General features: G+C 51.0%; 4 protein-coding genes across 4 annotated transcripts; 3 read left to right on the top strand and 1 right to left on the bottom strand.

The window, feature by feature from the left end:
* Positions 1–1,931: 1,931 nt before the first annotated feature.
* Positions 1,932–4,797, top strand: A1O9_06663 (uncharacterized protein; the record flags this gene model as incomplete). Its single annotated transcript, XM_013405873.1, has 4 exons — positions 1,932–3,320; positions 3,369–3,680; positions 3,732–3,839; positions 3,889–4,797. 4 exons carry the CDS (start codon positions 1,932–1,934, stop codon positions 4,795–4,797), a joined length of 2,718 nt encoding a protein of 905 aa, XP_013261327.1.
* Positions 4,798–6,967: 2,170 nt separating this feature from the next.
* A1O9_06662 (phosphatidylinositol glycan, class C) lies at positions 6,968–8,812 on the top strand (the record flags this gene model as incomplete). The annotated part of the gene is made up of 1 exon (XM_013405872.1): positions 6,968–8,812. One exon carries the CDS (start codon positions 6,968–6,970, stop codon positions 8,810–8,812), a length of 1,845 nt encoding a protein of 614 aa, XP_013261326.1.
* Positions 8,813–9,497: 685 nt separating this feature from the next.
* On the top strand, positions 9,498–11,111 carry A1O9_06661 (succinate-semialdehyde dehydrogenase; the record flags this gene model as incomplete). The annotated part of the gene is made up of 2 exons (XM_013405871.1): positions 9,498–10,889; positions 10,968–11,111. 2 exons carry the CDS (start codon positions 9,498–9,500, stop codon positions 11,109–11,111), a joined length of 1,536 nt encoding a protein of 511 aa, XP_013261325.1.
* A 2,338-nt stretch (positions 11,112–13,449) lies between these two features.
* On the bottom strand, positions 13,450–15,240 carry A1O9_06660 (uncharacterized protein; the record flags this gene model as incomplete). The annotated part of the gene is made up of 2 exons (XM_013405870.1): positions 13,450–14,716; positions 14,789–15,240. Coding segments are annotated over 2 exons (1,719 nt in total), but the record flags the coding sequence as incomplete, so codon positions are not given.
* Positions 15,241–15,726: the final 486 nt, after the last annotated feature.

Raw genomic sequence — 15,726 nt, 5'->3', positions numbered from 1 at the left:
GCCTTCCTTCAAGAGGGGTAGGGTCTACCTGAGCCATTAGTGAGGTGCCGCTGTGGTCGTGAGTGTTGTTGGTTATGATATTGCTACTCTCTCCATGTTATGAGAATCGTCGTGGGGCGGATGATCAGAATCATTATAAAAGCCAACCACTAGGTGTCAATACTTTACCAATTTTGCGGCCTGCAGCGGAACGCATCGATCTCTAAACAAGCCCTGCATACGAAATAAATATCTTGAAGGAAAACCTAACCGAAAAGCCACCTTATCCGAGATTCAAGTTGAGCGCATCCAAGCCAGCCGTTTCGTGTTACTGGGGCAGTAGCTCTTCGCGTAATGCAGCTTGCCTCGTTAATAAGGACTGAAAGTCTAGCTCACGAGGAACAGGGTTATGAAGAGCTTTGTGTCTTAACCCTGTCTGCGTGCTTTAAGAGGGATGTGGTGAACCAAATTTAGAGAGCGACCAATTGAAAAACTCTAGATCTCGATCCACTTGTCAGCCAGGGGCTTGCGGGTGGCTCAAAATTGTCGGTGTCTGCGGACACGGATAGCAAGCCATGAGGAAAGCTGCTCTGGCCAGGCTGATCCAGCGTTCGACCCTAAATGCAGATCACCAAGTTAGGTCTCCAAGTACGTCAATCACGAATAGATGGAGTGTAGCACAACTGCCATCCGTATACTGACTGCAGGTAGAACAACCACACTCTCGCCTTCGATCCGGGCCCGCTGGCGTACCATTTATCAACCTACATAAGCTGTCAGCCAAAAGGTGATGTGATAGTTGGGTGAGTGGCGAGACCAAGGATTACATCAAAAAGTTTCCAATGACGGACTGGAAAGCGAATACTGTGGAATCAAACGATACCCACAAGGGCCACTGACGCTTTCTGATGTGCTGCCTCCTTGAGCCTTTGTGCGTTCTTGGAGGAGGTGAGGTAACACTTAGGTAACCAAGAAGGCAAATGCCGAGAGTCTACAAAATAGTTGGCAAAACCTAGACTTGTAACTAGTAGCTGCCAGTGATGGTGGCGTGCATGATGCTGTGTATGCAGGAGAGCAGAATGTGATCGAGAGGCTGCACGATGTCTGTGACCTGTCACAAACAGATTTGATCGGTTGCCACTGTCCACGGAGTGTGTTTCGACGGATCACACTGGGGTCGACGTTCGCCCGCACCCAGCACATGGACAATGTGCGAATTTTCCCTCATGGACAGTACACCAGAAATGGATTGCCTTCCAAGATCTCAATTCTCATGAGTTACTGAAAGCATATGCATGACAGAAGTGGACTACCGCCAAATTCGAGCTTCTTGGAGATGGAATCCAGCCACAATGAATGCGCAATCCATCATTTGAATCGCCGAGAGTGGGTGGGAGGATATAGATAAATCATATAAATATCACCCGGAATTAAGCGCTCTTCTCTGACCAGCTACGGAGTCCGGGTTACTTGGATTAGTCAGTGTATCTAAATGCAGGCTGTGGGTGCTAATTATGATGGATGAACGTGTTGTTTCCTGGCCATTGAAACTCGCAGAGCTAATAATGAATGTTTGGTACTCCGTACCTGTGCCGGAGTCACCCAAGAGTCACTGAGAGTGTGCTTACGGGCAAGTTAGTCAGCTCACCGAATCACCGATCGGTCGGTTCTGACAAACTGTCCACCCCGGTTATCCAGAGACTCGAACTTCCGGAGCGGCGCGCAGGCACCTCGGCCTGACCTTTCTAGGGTACTCCAGCGTATCTCCAATCGTGAAGTTATGTTTTCCTAGGCGTTCCCGGGGAAGTTAGTGTGGAGCAAATTTGCGGGGTTTCTTCATCTATACCAGAAATTCATCCAGATACCTCGGGTCCTCGGTTACGAGACGTCTCCTGGTTTATTCTACTCGTCTTAGACGCATCCTGTCGTCGCTTCTTGACGACAAAGCAGCCATGACACACGAGATTCGTTACGATAACCAAGTAGCCATCGTTACCGGCGCAGGAAATGGGCTGGGAAAAGAGTATGCCAAGTTCCTTGCCTCAAGAGGCGCAAAGGTTATCGTGAATGACCTTGGAGGGTCATTCGATGGAAAAGATGGCAAGGGAAGGGAGAAATCGAGAATTGCAGATCTGGTCGTGCATGAGATCAATCGTGCCGGTGGAACTGCAGTGGCTAACTATGATGCTGTACAAAATGGAGAGAAGATCGTCAAGACTGCGATCGATAATTTCGGGAGAGTGGATATACTGATCAACAATGCTGGCATTCTTCGAGATGTTACTCTTCGAAATATGAAGAATGAAGATTGGGACATAATAATGGATGTCCACGTTCATGGCGCAATGAAAACGACGAGAGCGGCTTGGCCTTACATGCGGAGGCAGAAGTACGGGAGGATCATCAATACTTCTTCCTCATCAGGTTTGTTTGGGAACTTTGGACAAAGCAACTACGCGGCAGCGAAGATGGCGCTGGTAGGCTTTGGCGAGACATTGGCGAAAGAAGGGGCAAAATACAACATTCATTGCAATATTCTCGCCCCAGGAGCCGCAAGCAGACTAACGCAGACTGTCTGGACACCTGAGATGATGGATATCATGAAGCCTGATTGGGTCGTTCCCCTTGTCGGAGTCCTTGTCAGTAGCCATTGTCGAGAGACAGGAAGCATCTTTGAAGCAGCAGCCGGACACTACAGCAAAATTCGTTGGGAACGAAGCCAGGGATTTCTTGCCAACCCAGAACATCTGAGTACCTCTTTAGTGCTCCAGAACTTTGGCAATATTACAGACTGGAATGGCGCAGAACACCCCAAAGGTCCAGCAGATATCATGGGACTACTTCAGAAGGCCAAAACAATACTTCGTACTAATATCCCAGAAGAAATCAACTTCAAGGACCGTGTTGTTCTTGTGACAGGTGGAGCCCATGGCCTGGGAAGAGCATACGCTACCTACTTCGCGAAGTTAGGCGCTAAAGTCGCGGTTAATGATGTCAAGAATGCAAAGGAGGTAGCAGACCAGATTCGTGCGTTTGGTGGAGAGGCAATCGCAATTTCAGTGTCTGTGGAGGAAGGGCAGAACATCGTTGAGAGAGTGGTGTCTTCCTACAACAGGATTGACATCATAGTCAATAACGCGGGTGTCTTGGGGGACAAGGCATTCGTTAATATGACTGACGAACAGTGGCATATGGTGCTGAATATACACTTGCGCTCAACCTATCTCATCACCAAAGCTGCATGGCCGTATATGACAAAACAAAGGTATGGACGTATTGTTAACATCACGAGCACGAGTGGAATATACGGCAATTTTGGCCAGGCCAACTATGCGGCTGCAGTAAGTAATTTCACATCGAACTTGACAGAAACTGACACCTACTCATAGAAATGCGGTATTATAGGCTTTACAAAGACTACCGCTCGCGAGGGTGTGAAATACAACATTGTGGTCAATGCTGTTGCTCCTTCCGCAGGCACCAATATGACCCGAACCGTCTGGCCTGAGCAGGATGTAATTGCAGCAAAACCAGACTACGTGGCACCTCTGGTTGCTGCTTTGTGCAGCGACAAACCACCAGCGGCTGGTCAATTATATGAGGCTGCAGGGGGCTGGTTTGCAGCAACACGATGGCAAAGGGCCAGGGGGGTTGACTTCGAGCATGAGAAAGGCGTCCCGACTGTAGAGGAGGTTGCACGGGTGAGGAGTATCACCTCAAAGTGCGTGCAGATTATTGCTAACACCGTGAAGGCCTTCCCTGAAATCTGCAACTTTGACAACGGGCTTGCAGACAATCCGGACACGCCCCAAGAGGGGAGCAAGTGGACCATGGGAAATGCAATGAAGAATCCAAACGTGGTGAGTCCAAACTCCTCAAGGTCGGATTCTGAAGCTGACAATGTATCAGGCCGCCGGCATGTCGCAAGAAGATCGTGCTAACAGAAAATATATCTCAAAGATTCAGGCAGCTCTCTCCATGAAACCGGGGAAGTCGACATATACCTATTCGGACCGGGAAGTGATCTTGTATAACCTCTCCTTGGGCGTGCACCGCTCAGACCTGAATCTTGTCTACGAGAATGCACCGAAATTCCAAGTCCTGCCCACTTTTGGTATAGTTCCAACGTACTTCTCGACGAGCCCCTACGACTTGAAAGAAATCATTCCGAACTATCAGAAGCACATGCTTCTACATGGGGAGCAATACCTTGAAATCAAGAAGTTCCCCATTCCAACTTCAGGCAGTCTCAAAACCGAAACACGTTTGATAGAAGTCGTGGACAAGAAGAATGCTGCAACAGTAAGAAGCGGCTCACTTACAGTTGATGCGAATGGTGACCCTGTCTTTTACAATGAGAATGTTGCTTTCATTCGTGGCTCGGGCGGGTTTGGGGGTCAACGACAGCCCTCGAATCGTGGTGCCGCCACCGCAATAAATGATCCGCCCTCTCGGAAGCCGGACAGAGTCGTCGAAGAAAGTACCCCTGATGATATTGCCGCGCTTTATCGTCTGATGGGGGACCGCAACCCTCTCCACATTGACCCAAGGTTTGCGGCTGCAGGGGGGTTCAGTGTTCCAATATTACATGGGTTGGCAACATTTGGAATCAGCGGCAAGCACGTTTACCAGACCTATGGGGCCTTCAGAAATATCAAGGTTAGATTCAGTGGTACTGTGTTGCCAGGCCAGACTGTGGTTACCAAGATGTGGAGGCAGGGAGGTAAGATTATCTATGAAGTCGTTGTGAAGGAGACCGGCAAAGTTTGCATCAGCAACGCAGCGGTCGAACTTCTCGGAGGAACGGCAATGCTATAGCGAAAGATCTTTGGTATTTTGCTTCCTTGCGAGAAGGTCCCACGACTGCCCTTGAAGGCGCCTAATATGGTGCTACTCCCAGATACTGATAGCTATCAGACGACACTACCCACCTCGGTGCACAAGTTGTTGGCCTGATAATTACAGTATCTTGACAAAGAACCTTCGATATTTTCTAAGCACATAACCGAAAGCTATACCCTAGAACCATCCCTTGTGCTCAGTCATACTATTGATGGCCTTGCTGCCTGCCTGTGATACACGAAGGGCAAGGTGCCAGCTGGGGCCTGGTGGAAGCTACATGAGCAATCCGAGGTGCGGCGTACTTAGAACCCCTCATTCTACATCACCTCCTCCTCCTCCTAGGTAGTTGTTAGATGATAAGATCACAATCTACAATTTGAAAGGTCCCATGCGTATTGCATCAACCTGCATCCTGAAATTCATATCTGTCTCTCGCATCTCACCCTCTGCAGACACGATGACTTTGACAATCGAATCCTGCTTGATGTCATTACTGTCTTACTGACACTGGAAGCCATGCAGTCGAGCGCTACCTCATCTATCGCTGGAGGTCTCAAGAGACCTAATGAGTTGGTTTCCCTACTTGGAACGGCAAGGCAGTCTGCTCTGAGCATCATCTTCGTGTCTGTCATTTTTGCGGTCTTGACCTCGCATATGACCCTTACGATGACGATGATAGTCTCGAAGATGAAATCGAGGATATGGAGGCTGCCGCTCAGAGGAGCGCAGTGCTACCAGATCTACTACTACCTTGGAGAGATCGCTGCTTCACTCTGGTTAGTGGCACAGCGACATTTGTTCCTCAGTGGAAGAAGGTCTTGGTGTCAGCTTTGGACCAGATTCACTGTTCAATTAATGCGTGCCGCTGATCCTACAACCAGGGGAACGCTCTACTAGCCAAAAGGCCGAAATCTATGCATTTATTACAGCACTCAGAGTTATCCGTTCTCAGATCATGCCTGCTCGTCACTCAATGTGCCAGGCTGTTTCCACCGGCTCTTCAGCTCTTCGTGGTGCAACAGAGGTTACTGTTGTCATTACCATGGACTCAAGCTATCTTGTGGAGGCGATGTATCGACATCACCCTGGTTGGGTCTATGACAAGGAGGTGGGAAAACTTCGAAACAAGCGTGGGTAGATGATTGAGGGTTCGGATGGATTTCAGCAGATCAAATGGGAAGTAGAAGTCTTGTCTATGATGGGGGTTCAGTTGCAGTACTACCAAGTATCCAGAGAACATAACGCGGACGTGTTGGCCAAAAGAGAGATTCGCAGAACGGTTGCCAATACTTGAAGGCAAAACAATTATCGAACTTATTCATAAAGGGAACAAGGCGTGGCATGTGGAGCACGAAAAAGTCGAGGCACTGAGAAGTGAATAGCAGCGAAGTAGCTCAACCGGCATTCTTGCCCTGAAGTTTAATAATAACATATCATGTCCGTCGGGCCCAGGAACAATGCTCAGGGCCTTTTATCTGACTGATAGACTCAGTTGAGCCGCTGAAATCATCTTCCTGTTGGGAGATACCGCCCAAGAAGAAGTCAGTCAGATGTCGATGCATGGCTCCGCTCTGTGGCAAGGTTGGCTCAAAAACACACACGACTCTAAACCGAAATTGCCACCAAGAGGTATATCTACTGCCCGGCGCAATCCCCTTGGGAAACGGTTCTACCCTTTCGCAATTCTGTGCCTAGATGCGAGGCTTACAAGAAGCGGGCACCCAACGGCACCCAACGGGAAGACTTGGTATGCTTACATAATACACACTCCTGGGACCCGACTACCTACAGTAGGTAGGAAGCCCGAGAATAGGGCCACAAAGAGAAAGATACCCGAGCGAGATCCTGGACGTTTTGCTTGACATGTCAGACTGTTACTTATTGCTGTATGACATGCCATTTAGCAGCTTAAACAGAGTCCTTTTGCCCTGACCATCGTCAGACACTCTCGCGTTTGGAACCCGCTCGACGTGCCCCTACAGGCTGCATCGAGTCGCATATTTCTTTACGGCGCATATGTCGAGACTCGAGACCATCCAACAGTCCATGACTCTAGATCGACGCAGAAGCCACCGACCTACGTCACTGACACCTTGGGGACTCATCAACCTCGCTATGATAACGAGGTAGCGACTCGAGGGCCAACATGGCGCCACCTTCCGCTACGACCAGCACCAGTACCACCCCGATCGCTTCAGCAAGTACCACCGCCACCACATCGTCCACCTCAGCGAATGACACTCCTGTCATATCGCCGGCTCCCTCTCCGATACCACCTCCAGTCCCCGTTGAGACCCATCCCAATCGAGGGAAACCTCAAGCAACCCGCCTTGCCCCAGAGGACGCCTTCAAGCCCTTCTCCCCGCCGAGACTGCGCCCTGTGCTTGAAATCAATGGCTCTGCCGCTGCATCGTTAGCCGCGGCGGCTCTCAGGCCTGCCGTTGCGTCTCTGAGGGCACCTCCCGCCATTCCACCAGTTGCGGCGCGTCTGGCAGAGGAAAAGAGGAGGGCCGCCAGCAGAAGAAGAAAGCAGCCCCATGTTTGGAAAAAGCTGCTCTGGATCAAACAGCATGGCTTTCCGGACAACTATACCGATACCGAAACATTTCTTGATCATCTGCAGAGGAATCCCCGGCTGAGACCATACGATTTCTGGCCCTTGGTCGCCGACTCCGCGGTGATAGTTCAACACGTGTGTTCCGTCGCAATCTATATTTGTGCCTATGCGGGTATCTATCAGGGCCGCTTGTCGCCCGTCGCCGTGGTCACTTGTGGGACGATTGCAACCCTCGTGAGCTGGATACTATGGGACCATTGGATAGGACAGGAAGAGGCAGAAGAGATGGCCACGTTGCTGAAGGTCAATCGACGATCTCTTGACCTCGACGATGAATCCAGCACCAGTTCAGCCGAATCCGTCAAACCCGTCGTGAGTGGAACAGCCCAAGCCAACGGCCACACCAACACCAACACCAACGGTCATGTAAACAATAGTCTTACTGGGCGCGGAATGGGTCTTCGCTTGTCCACCACCAACCTCAGTGTCAAGGACCACGAATCGAAGACTGCCATGAAGCACACGCAGTCATTGTCCAAATCATCCTTTCAATCTATCTCGCCAATCGACACCCTGGGCGAAATGTCTCCCGAACCTTTCCAACATCTCCATCCCACAACTTCCCGGCCGCGGCAGCCTCAGTCACCCAAGAGCGTTGTGTCATCGACCGCAGTAACGCCTGGCTCACAAGCACGCCGCAAAACTTTTCGGTCAGCTTGTCTTATTTACTTCGTCTTGTTGGGACTGTCGCCTATTCTGAAGTCACTCACCAAGTCAACATCATCTGACTCTATCTGGGCGCTGGCTACCTGGCTGCTGATAATCAACATTTTCTTCTTCGATTATGGAAGCATCTACATCCCCACCAAGACTCAGGTCGAGCCTCTTTCTCCGGGAGCAGCCGGGCATAGAACGATAGAACCCGTACTTGCGCAGTTCAACCATTCGGTTCGCGCTCCTCCGTTCCCGTCTTCGCTATCGACCAATGCTGCCTTGATGGCCAGTACTGTTCTGGCATCCAGACTGCGGACTTCCACAGCCGTTTTCAGTCTCACGTTGTTTTCTATCCAGGTGTTTGGACTGTTTCCAGTCTTCCGACGACATCTCCGACATAAATCTTTCAACGTGCACCTCCTGCTGACCTTGGGCTTGGTGGGCATGTCTACCTGCGGCCTCGGTCTCATCTTATCACAATCATACACACATACATATGGAAATTGTGGCTTCTGCCTGGGGTGGATATGGCATGTGATTCTCCGAAGTACCATAGGACTCCTCATCGGCGGGTTTATCACGGCGTTTGTCATGGGAGGCTGTTCATGGTGGTTGATAGGATTGCAACGATATAAGAATGTGGTCATTGGGCCGTGGGATCCAGCCAAGCCTGTTCTTGCTGGTGGTGTCTATGGACGAAGTAGGACAGGCACAGATTGAACGCATTGGTCAGACTATAGCTCTCTCCGAACAATTCATGTGCACAGGTCAAGCATTCTCTTTAAACCGAGCCACTGCCACTGGAGTCACCAGTTGCCAGTTGCCAGCCGATCGATCTGATCTGCTCCGGTCATCGGGAACCCTCCCGAGCAACCCCGAGAGCACCGCAGTCACCGCTGAACAAACCTGCTTCACAGCGGTCTAGGACGCCAATGGTGCCGAAGAGCGACAATCGCCGAGGGCCGATGGTCTCCGAGTCTTCCAAACCAAGCTTCACCTCCAACTGTATGAGAATCCCAAGGTTCCGAGAGCAGGAAAAGTGAGATGTGTGATGTGTGATTCTCCAAGGCGCCAGTGGTTGGAGAAAACTTCGCCCATCTATCCATCCAGGTAGTGCGGGGTTGCACTGAATATCAAATAATGACATGCCAACAGCATCATCACCACCCTCTCCCCCGACGCTTGACGCTGGCCACGCCGTGAATAGCTCACTGCAGGGGTCGGAGATACTAAATCTTGTATTAATAATCTATCGTCAACGAGCTACGCAGTTCTTTTTCCTTCATCATCACCATCACCATCATCATCGTGGTCGTCGTCGTCATCCTGCCATCTTCTCTTGAACCTCATCACATCACAACACTCGCCCGCTCTCTCCAGTTTGTTTCCCCTCAAAGCCGCGAATATGTCCAAGCCCCAGCTTCCTTTTGAGCTCAACGACCCTGATCTCCTTCACCAAGACTCATACGTCAACGGCGAATGGGTGCAGGCGAAGAGCGGAAAACGCTTCGATATTATCGACCCAGGCAGTGACAAGACATGGGCCTCATCCCCGGACAACGCAGTGGAGGATGTCGACGCCGCGATCCAGTCCTCCTATAAAGCATTCAAGGAATACAGCATCCTTAATCCGCGAAAACGAGCGCAGCTGTTGATGAAGTGGCACGACCTCATCACTGCAGCAAGGGACGACATTGCCAAAATCTTGACCTATGAAACCGGGAAGCCACTGGCCGAGGCATATGGTGAGCTCGACTATTCGCTGGGCTTCACCTGGTGGTTCGCGGGCGAGGCAGAACGCATCCAAGGCTCTGTCTCCGTGCCTTCGGCGCCCAACCGGCGGACTTTTGTAATCAAGCAACCCATCGGTGTTGCTGTGGCCTTGGTCCCATGGAACTTTCCCATTGCGATGATCCTGCGAAAAGCCGGTGCTGCGTTTGCGGCCGGGTGCACGATGGTGGTCAAGCCTAGTCCCGAGACGCCACTCACCTGCTTGACACTGGCACACCTCGCAACCAAGGCCGGCTTCCCTCCTGGCGTTTTCAACGTGTTGACAACGTCGCTAGAGAACACACCTAGCTTGTCGGAAGCACTCATTGTGCACCCGCTTGTGAAGAAAGTCACGTTTACAGGATCCACGCGAGTCGGGAAGATCGTCGCAGGACTCTGTGCCAAAGGCCTAAAGAAGTGCACTCTAGAACTCGGCGGGAACTGCCCATTCATTGTCTTCGATGACGCAGATCTCGAGCAGGCACTTGCCCAGTTCATGGCCCTCAAATGGCGCCACGCGGGTCAGGCCTGCATCACGGCAAACCGCTTGTACGTACAGAGCGGGGTGTACGAGAAGTTCACACAGATGCTGGTTGAGAAGACACAGGCGTTGAAGGTAGGACATGGCGCCACCGACGGAACAACCATGGGACCTGTGACCACTCCGCGAGGGTTGGTAAAGGCAGAAGAGCAAGCTGCAGATGCGGTCAAGCATGGGGCTCGGCTTGTTTTGGGCACGGGCAAAGCGCACAAGGGTGCGACCGCAGACGAGGGCTCCGGACTAGGTAAGGGTGTTGGAGGGTATTTCATGGACCCAACCATTCTAGTGGACATGACGCCGGAGATGCTTCTAAGCAAGGAGGAGACGTTCGCGCCGGTGGCGGGGCTTTTCAAGTTCGACAAGGAAGAGGAGGCGGTCAAATGGGCTAATGACACCAGCATGGGCCTGGCGAGTTACGCCTTTACCAAGAACGTCGATCGCATGTGGAGGATGTTGGAGAACCTCGAGGCTGGCATGATTGGCTTGGTGAGTACACCATACAATCACACGATGATTGCTGCGCTCCCGGCGAGTACAGTTGACTGACATGTTTTGTGACATTAGAACACGGGCAATTCCTCTGCGGCGGAGTCCCCATTCGGAGGCATCAAGGAGAGCGGCTATGGCAAGGAATCTGGCAAGGATGTTGCTGTCAACGAGTATCTCATCTCTAAGACCGGTACATTCACGATCGCGGGACAATATTGAACAGTCACATAAGCCCTGGATTGGTGTTAGGTCAGTCAAAGCAACATGGAGAGTTATATGGTTACACAGTGTACTATCAAGAGGTGTGTTCGTTCCAGACTAACCCGCGAGTATTTTATGTGTGATGCGAACCAGTCCCATTACCTCCACTGGTACGTGAGCTAGAATCTCTTCGAGCATGTCTGTAGCATAACCATATATGTTTCATTCAAAAGAGAAGACAAAAATTGCCCTTATGCCGCTCCTCAAGCTCGAGTCGGGTTTAAATTCAACATCCACACTCTGCAGTAATGAAGACAAACTGGTACGACGTTCCGCACGAAGCGCTCCGCCTCAGACCAGAGCTGAAGGAGTATGACTGAGGACAAATCGAGTATTGGGGCGCAGCAGTCAAATAACCACTACTACTAACAACGAGGAACCCACAATACAACTGCGTCAATCATGAAATTTCGACAAACTTCAAATATGGGACGCGTGTTTCATATGTTCCCCGCTGATGGGTCCAAGTACCTAAATTCGGAGAGTTCCGCGCCCAATCGGGGGCGTTCAGGTGTAGGCCCAGTGCAATTGGCCCCAGGAGTCCAACCAAGACTATAGGGAAGAGCTTGAGTTTCTTCATTTAACAGCAGCCTCACCGCGGGACCCATTTCGTGGGATGGGGACAATGTCTCACGACTAGACAAGGTAGATTTTGTTTTCACACCATAGGGATGAGTGGTGACACAGGTTCTTAGGCACGTGACGAGATAGCGCGATATTGCCAATTCTGAACGTAACGACTTCGAATTCAGTTAGTTCTATACTAGATGACGCGTACTATTACGTATGTTGGAGGTTAAGAGACGTTTTCTGGTATCTGTTTCAACCATCTTTGCATTGCTCATGTTACACAGGGTATGGCGTGGTTGGTCCGTCATTACTCATGCATTGTTGCATCCAACATCACAACTGTCTATACTTCGAGAGCGATTGCTAGGCCATGGAAATATGAATGAATGGGCCATCAGGGTTCGATAAATGCCCCGAGAGCATGGATAGGTAACCGCGATACAAATCTGGGCGATCCGGGCGATGGGCGATAAGCGGTCGACCTGCCGTAAAATAGTTGTGAGGCATGATGCAGCGGGGCTGCTGGTCATAAGTTGGGTCTCAATGCCGAGTCATTTCTTGCATGTGAATGCAGTGCCAGCCGTCCTCTCATAGACTAGCACAGCCAATTGATACGTAAGCGGTCAAAAGACAACAAGCCTTTGAACACGGTTGTTGTCACGGCCTTTGATTAGGCATGCCTTGGAATGATAGTGATCTGTTCGAAAATAATAGGAATCGCAGTTATCGTTATATCAAGAACCGGCATCGTGCCACATCAGCAACTCGGACGGAGTAGACGGCTTTCCGGTCGGTCTTCCTGCACTGTCCACAGGCACGATGAAAGGATGGTCAGTCCGAATTGGAATGCTAGTGGCCTCGGCGTGAAGATTGTGTTCCAGGGTGGGCGGATTGGTGTCGAATGCCCATGCTGGAAGTTCTTGCTCTTCACCGAGGTAAACTTGTGGCAGAGCAGGAAGAGCCGAGGCCAACGCTGTAAAGATGGACAAGAATGTCATCCACACTGGGAGTGGAAGCATGGTGGTCGCGGAGGGGAAGTGGTGGAAGTGGTCAAAACTTGTGATGAGCGACGCATGTAGGTATTTAAGCTGGTATTTTGGGTCTGATGGCTTGCGTCGAAAAAGTCGAGCCAAGGGAATTATCCAATTACCTTCCAAAGACTTACATCGTGACTCTAACTAGGCTGTGCCGCTTTTAGTTTGACATCGTCCGTGCGACAGAGAGCCCCTTGAAATCGTGGAGAAACGCTTATTTGGGGGGTCAAGAAGGACAGTATGTACGGAGTACTGCGTATAGGGCAGCTGCCTGACCAATCATGTTCATGAAGTCGGAACGTGCCCCCGGTCCAGGTTTGACTGAGTTTCTTCGGTCATTTCGCTGGGTGCTGGTGGGCCCCCTCCATTATTTCCCGGGGCCCTCGGCATTTCATGCTCTCGGCCTGAAGTGGACACATTCTAGATCCAGATGCGGACTAGGCTAAACGCGCCATTAGAGCTCCGAATAAGGCTGCACGCGACGGCCACGACAAGGAGAAACGCAATTCCTGCTTTTAATGTCACAGTTGAACCACTTACCTAAATTCAGCCCAACAGCGCTGCCTCGATCCTGGCCTGCATTGTGTATCGTGGTGTTGTTCCAGGGGCTCAACGTTCGGTCATCGAAAGTCGTGGACGTCATTTCGCGTCAATACCCAGGAATCAGAATCGTTCAGATATATCTGTGGCGTAGTGAATCTTTTGATCTCGCTAGTCAATCTTCGTTGGCCAATCCACACTTGCCGGTGTTGATAGTTGCGCTCTCGGTGTTTTGTCGTTAAGATTGTCTTCTCCCCCTTGCGCCTCACTTCCCAGCACATGGTGTCGATGTCGACAAAGGACGGAACTGCGGCCAGTGATAGCATTTGCAGCGACGGACATTTTCTTCGCAGGTGCTCAAACAGTCGAATCGCTTGATCATCCGTTACTGGTAAGCAATGGGGAGCCCTGGGGCTGAAACGCAGAGTATTCTTGGGTACAAAGGGAGGAAATAAACGAAGAAATTTCAAGCGGCGGAATTTCGAAATTGCATCCAAAAAAGAGTACTGCTCGACGTCGACATCAACACCCGGGATTGCGGTAGGATGCCAAAGATTATCGATATAGCCGATGTCTAGTTCGAGCCTCTCCAGATTGGGCGCCATCTTTGCCGCCATAGCAATGTCTGCTGGAGTTCTCTGGCTCTCCACGCTGTAGACTGACCACCCAGCGTCCTCACGGTGGAGGCGGAAACATCTCAGCTCAGAACCAATTAAACCAGATATCGGAACATGATTGCATATGCCGTCAATTTCCAGTTCACGGAGGCACTTCATTCGGGCGAAATTGATTGCGAATTCCGGCACGGGGGGAGCATCAGCGTATAGACCCGTTATGGGAACCTCATATTTGCAAAGTGGATGGTATAATCTACGGTGGCCTGCACGCAGACGTAGTGCTTCGAGTCGAGTGAGGTGGGTCGAGATATCATGGATGAACTGATTCATAGGAACCGAGTACTCCCAAATGATAGACAATCGTCTAAGTTTTCCCCACGGAATGATGGCATCTAGATCGTGGAGAAAGTGATGCCCGGTTTCATCTGCTCGTCGTACTAAAAGTCGCAGCTCATCCCAAGCGGCAAGATTCTGTATGAAAGAGCACTGGCCAGGGTTCGGAGATGGATTTTCGGAGCGTCTATGCTGTGAGAGCAACCAAGCCATGTGAAGGTCGATTGCGTTGGCCCTCGACATCACGTCGTAGGCTGCCTGGCTGTTCATAGTTTTTCTTGTGGGTGGGTCACCAAATGCCCCGAGACTGACCTTGTGGCATGGTGCAATCATTGCGAGATCGACGGTGGCTTCAATGAGATTGGGCCATTGTGAAGACGAGTAGACCCGATCAAGGATGACTTCATAGGTCCGATCTTGTGGCAGCATCTTTAAGACATGATGAGCAACATCCGCAGAGCAGTCCAATCTAAGGCATTATCAGCAGCGGTTCAGCACCGTGACGACGTGCACGAGGGAGTGATGCGCATTTCTTGCCTACCTAATTTGTTGTAAACGAGACATTGCGGGCAGGCTGCGGCGAATGGCCTGCAAGTCCAAGGCCCGGTGAGTCTGAGTGAGGGTGTCTGCGTCATTTTGATTTTTGGGGGGAACGAAGCGCTTGATGTCGACCGGCCTCCTGAGGTGCAAAGTGCGCACGTGACAGAGAAGGTGGGCGTGGTTGACGAGCCGGCGAAGCAGGCCGCCTTCTCCTTGGTCGAGGCGGTCCCTGACGACGTGGGAGGCAGTACTGAAGAGCAAAGGGAGTGCGGACTGCCGAAACTGATGAGACACAGAAGAAAAAGGGAGCAGGCTGTCGAGTTGACCCAGACCCTCGTCGAAGAGATATCTTGCAATGATGTCCAGGATCTCGGGTGGAAGCTCCTTGGCAGTGGGTTTGGGTTCGTTGGAGAGGAAGTAAGATGAAGGCCGCATCGACTTGAGGGCCAGCATGATGGTGCGCTGTTTGCAGCAGAATCAAATCCCGCTTGAACGTCCAGAATCTACACTGAACGAGTCCATGGAGGAGAGGCGTCTGATGTCAGAGTATTCTTTGCGTGGCGGCTCTCGTTTTATTCCGAGCATGTCACCGTCCACAATGATGTTCACACTGGCGGCATTACCTAAGGACGCGCACCTTCAGCGTTAGTGCGCCGCGATCGGAAGGCGCGATGGAGGTGGGAGCCGGAGCGCGTTCTTACTGTAAGTTACGGAGTACTCGTGGAGTCCGTCGTCACCTTAGTGAAATGACCGTCAAACGGCAGTATATGACTGAGAGAGATATTCAACCGACTTCATGACACTAGTCACATTCAACGGCTTAGCGCGGCCAAAGGTATTTTATACGAGTCTACCAGTGCACCACTTTAATCTAGATATCTCAATACATCATATCACTATACTTAAGTAAGAACCTATAACTTTCAGCTCCTAGCCATA

This window comes from Exophiala aquamarina (assembly GCF_000709125.1).
Source record: "Exophiala aquamarina CBS 119918 chromosome Unknown aczIA-supercont1.4, whole genome shotgun sequence".
Taxonomy (NCBI): Eukaryota; Fungi; Ascomycota; class Eurotiomycetes; order Chaetothyriales; family Herpotrichiellaceae; genus Exophiala; species Exophiala aquamarina.
Note: the sequence above shows the minus strand (reverse complement) of the source record. Positions and strands in the feature narration are given on the sequence as shown.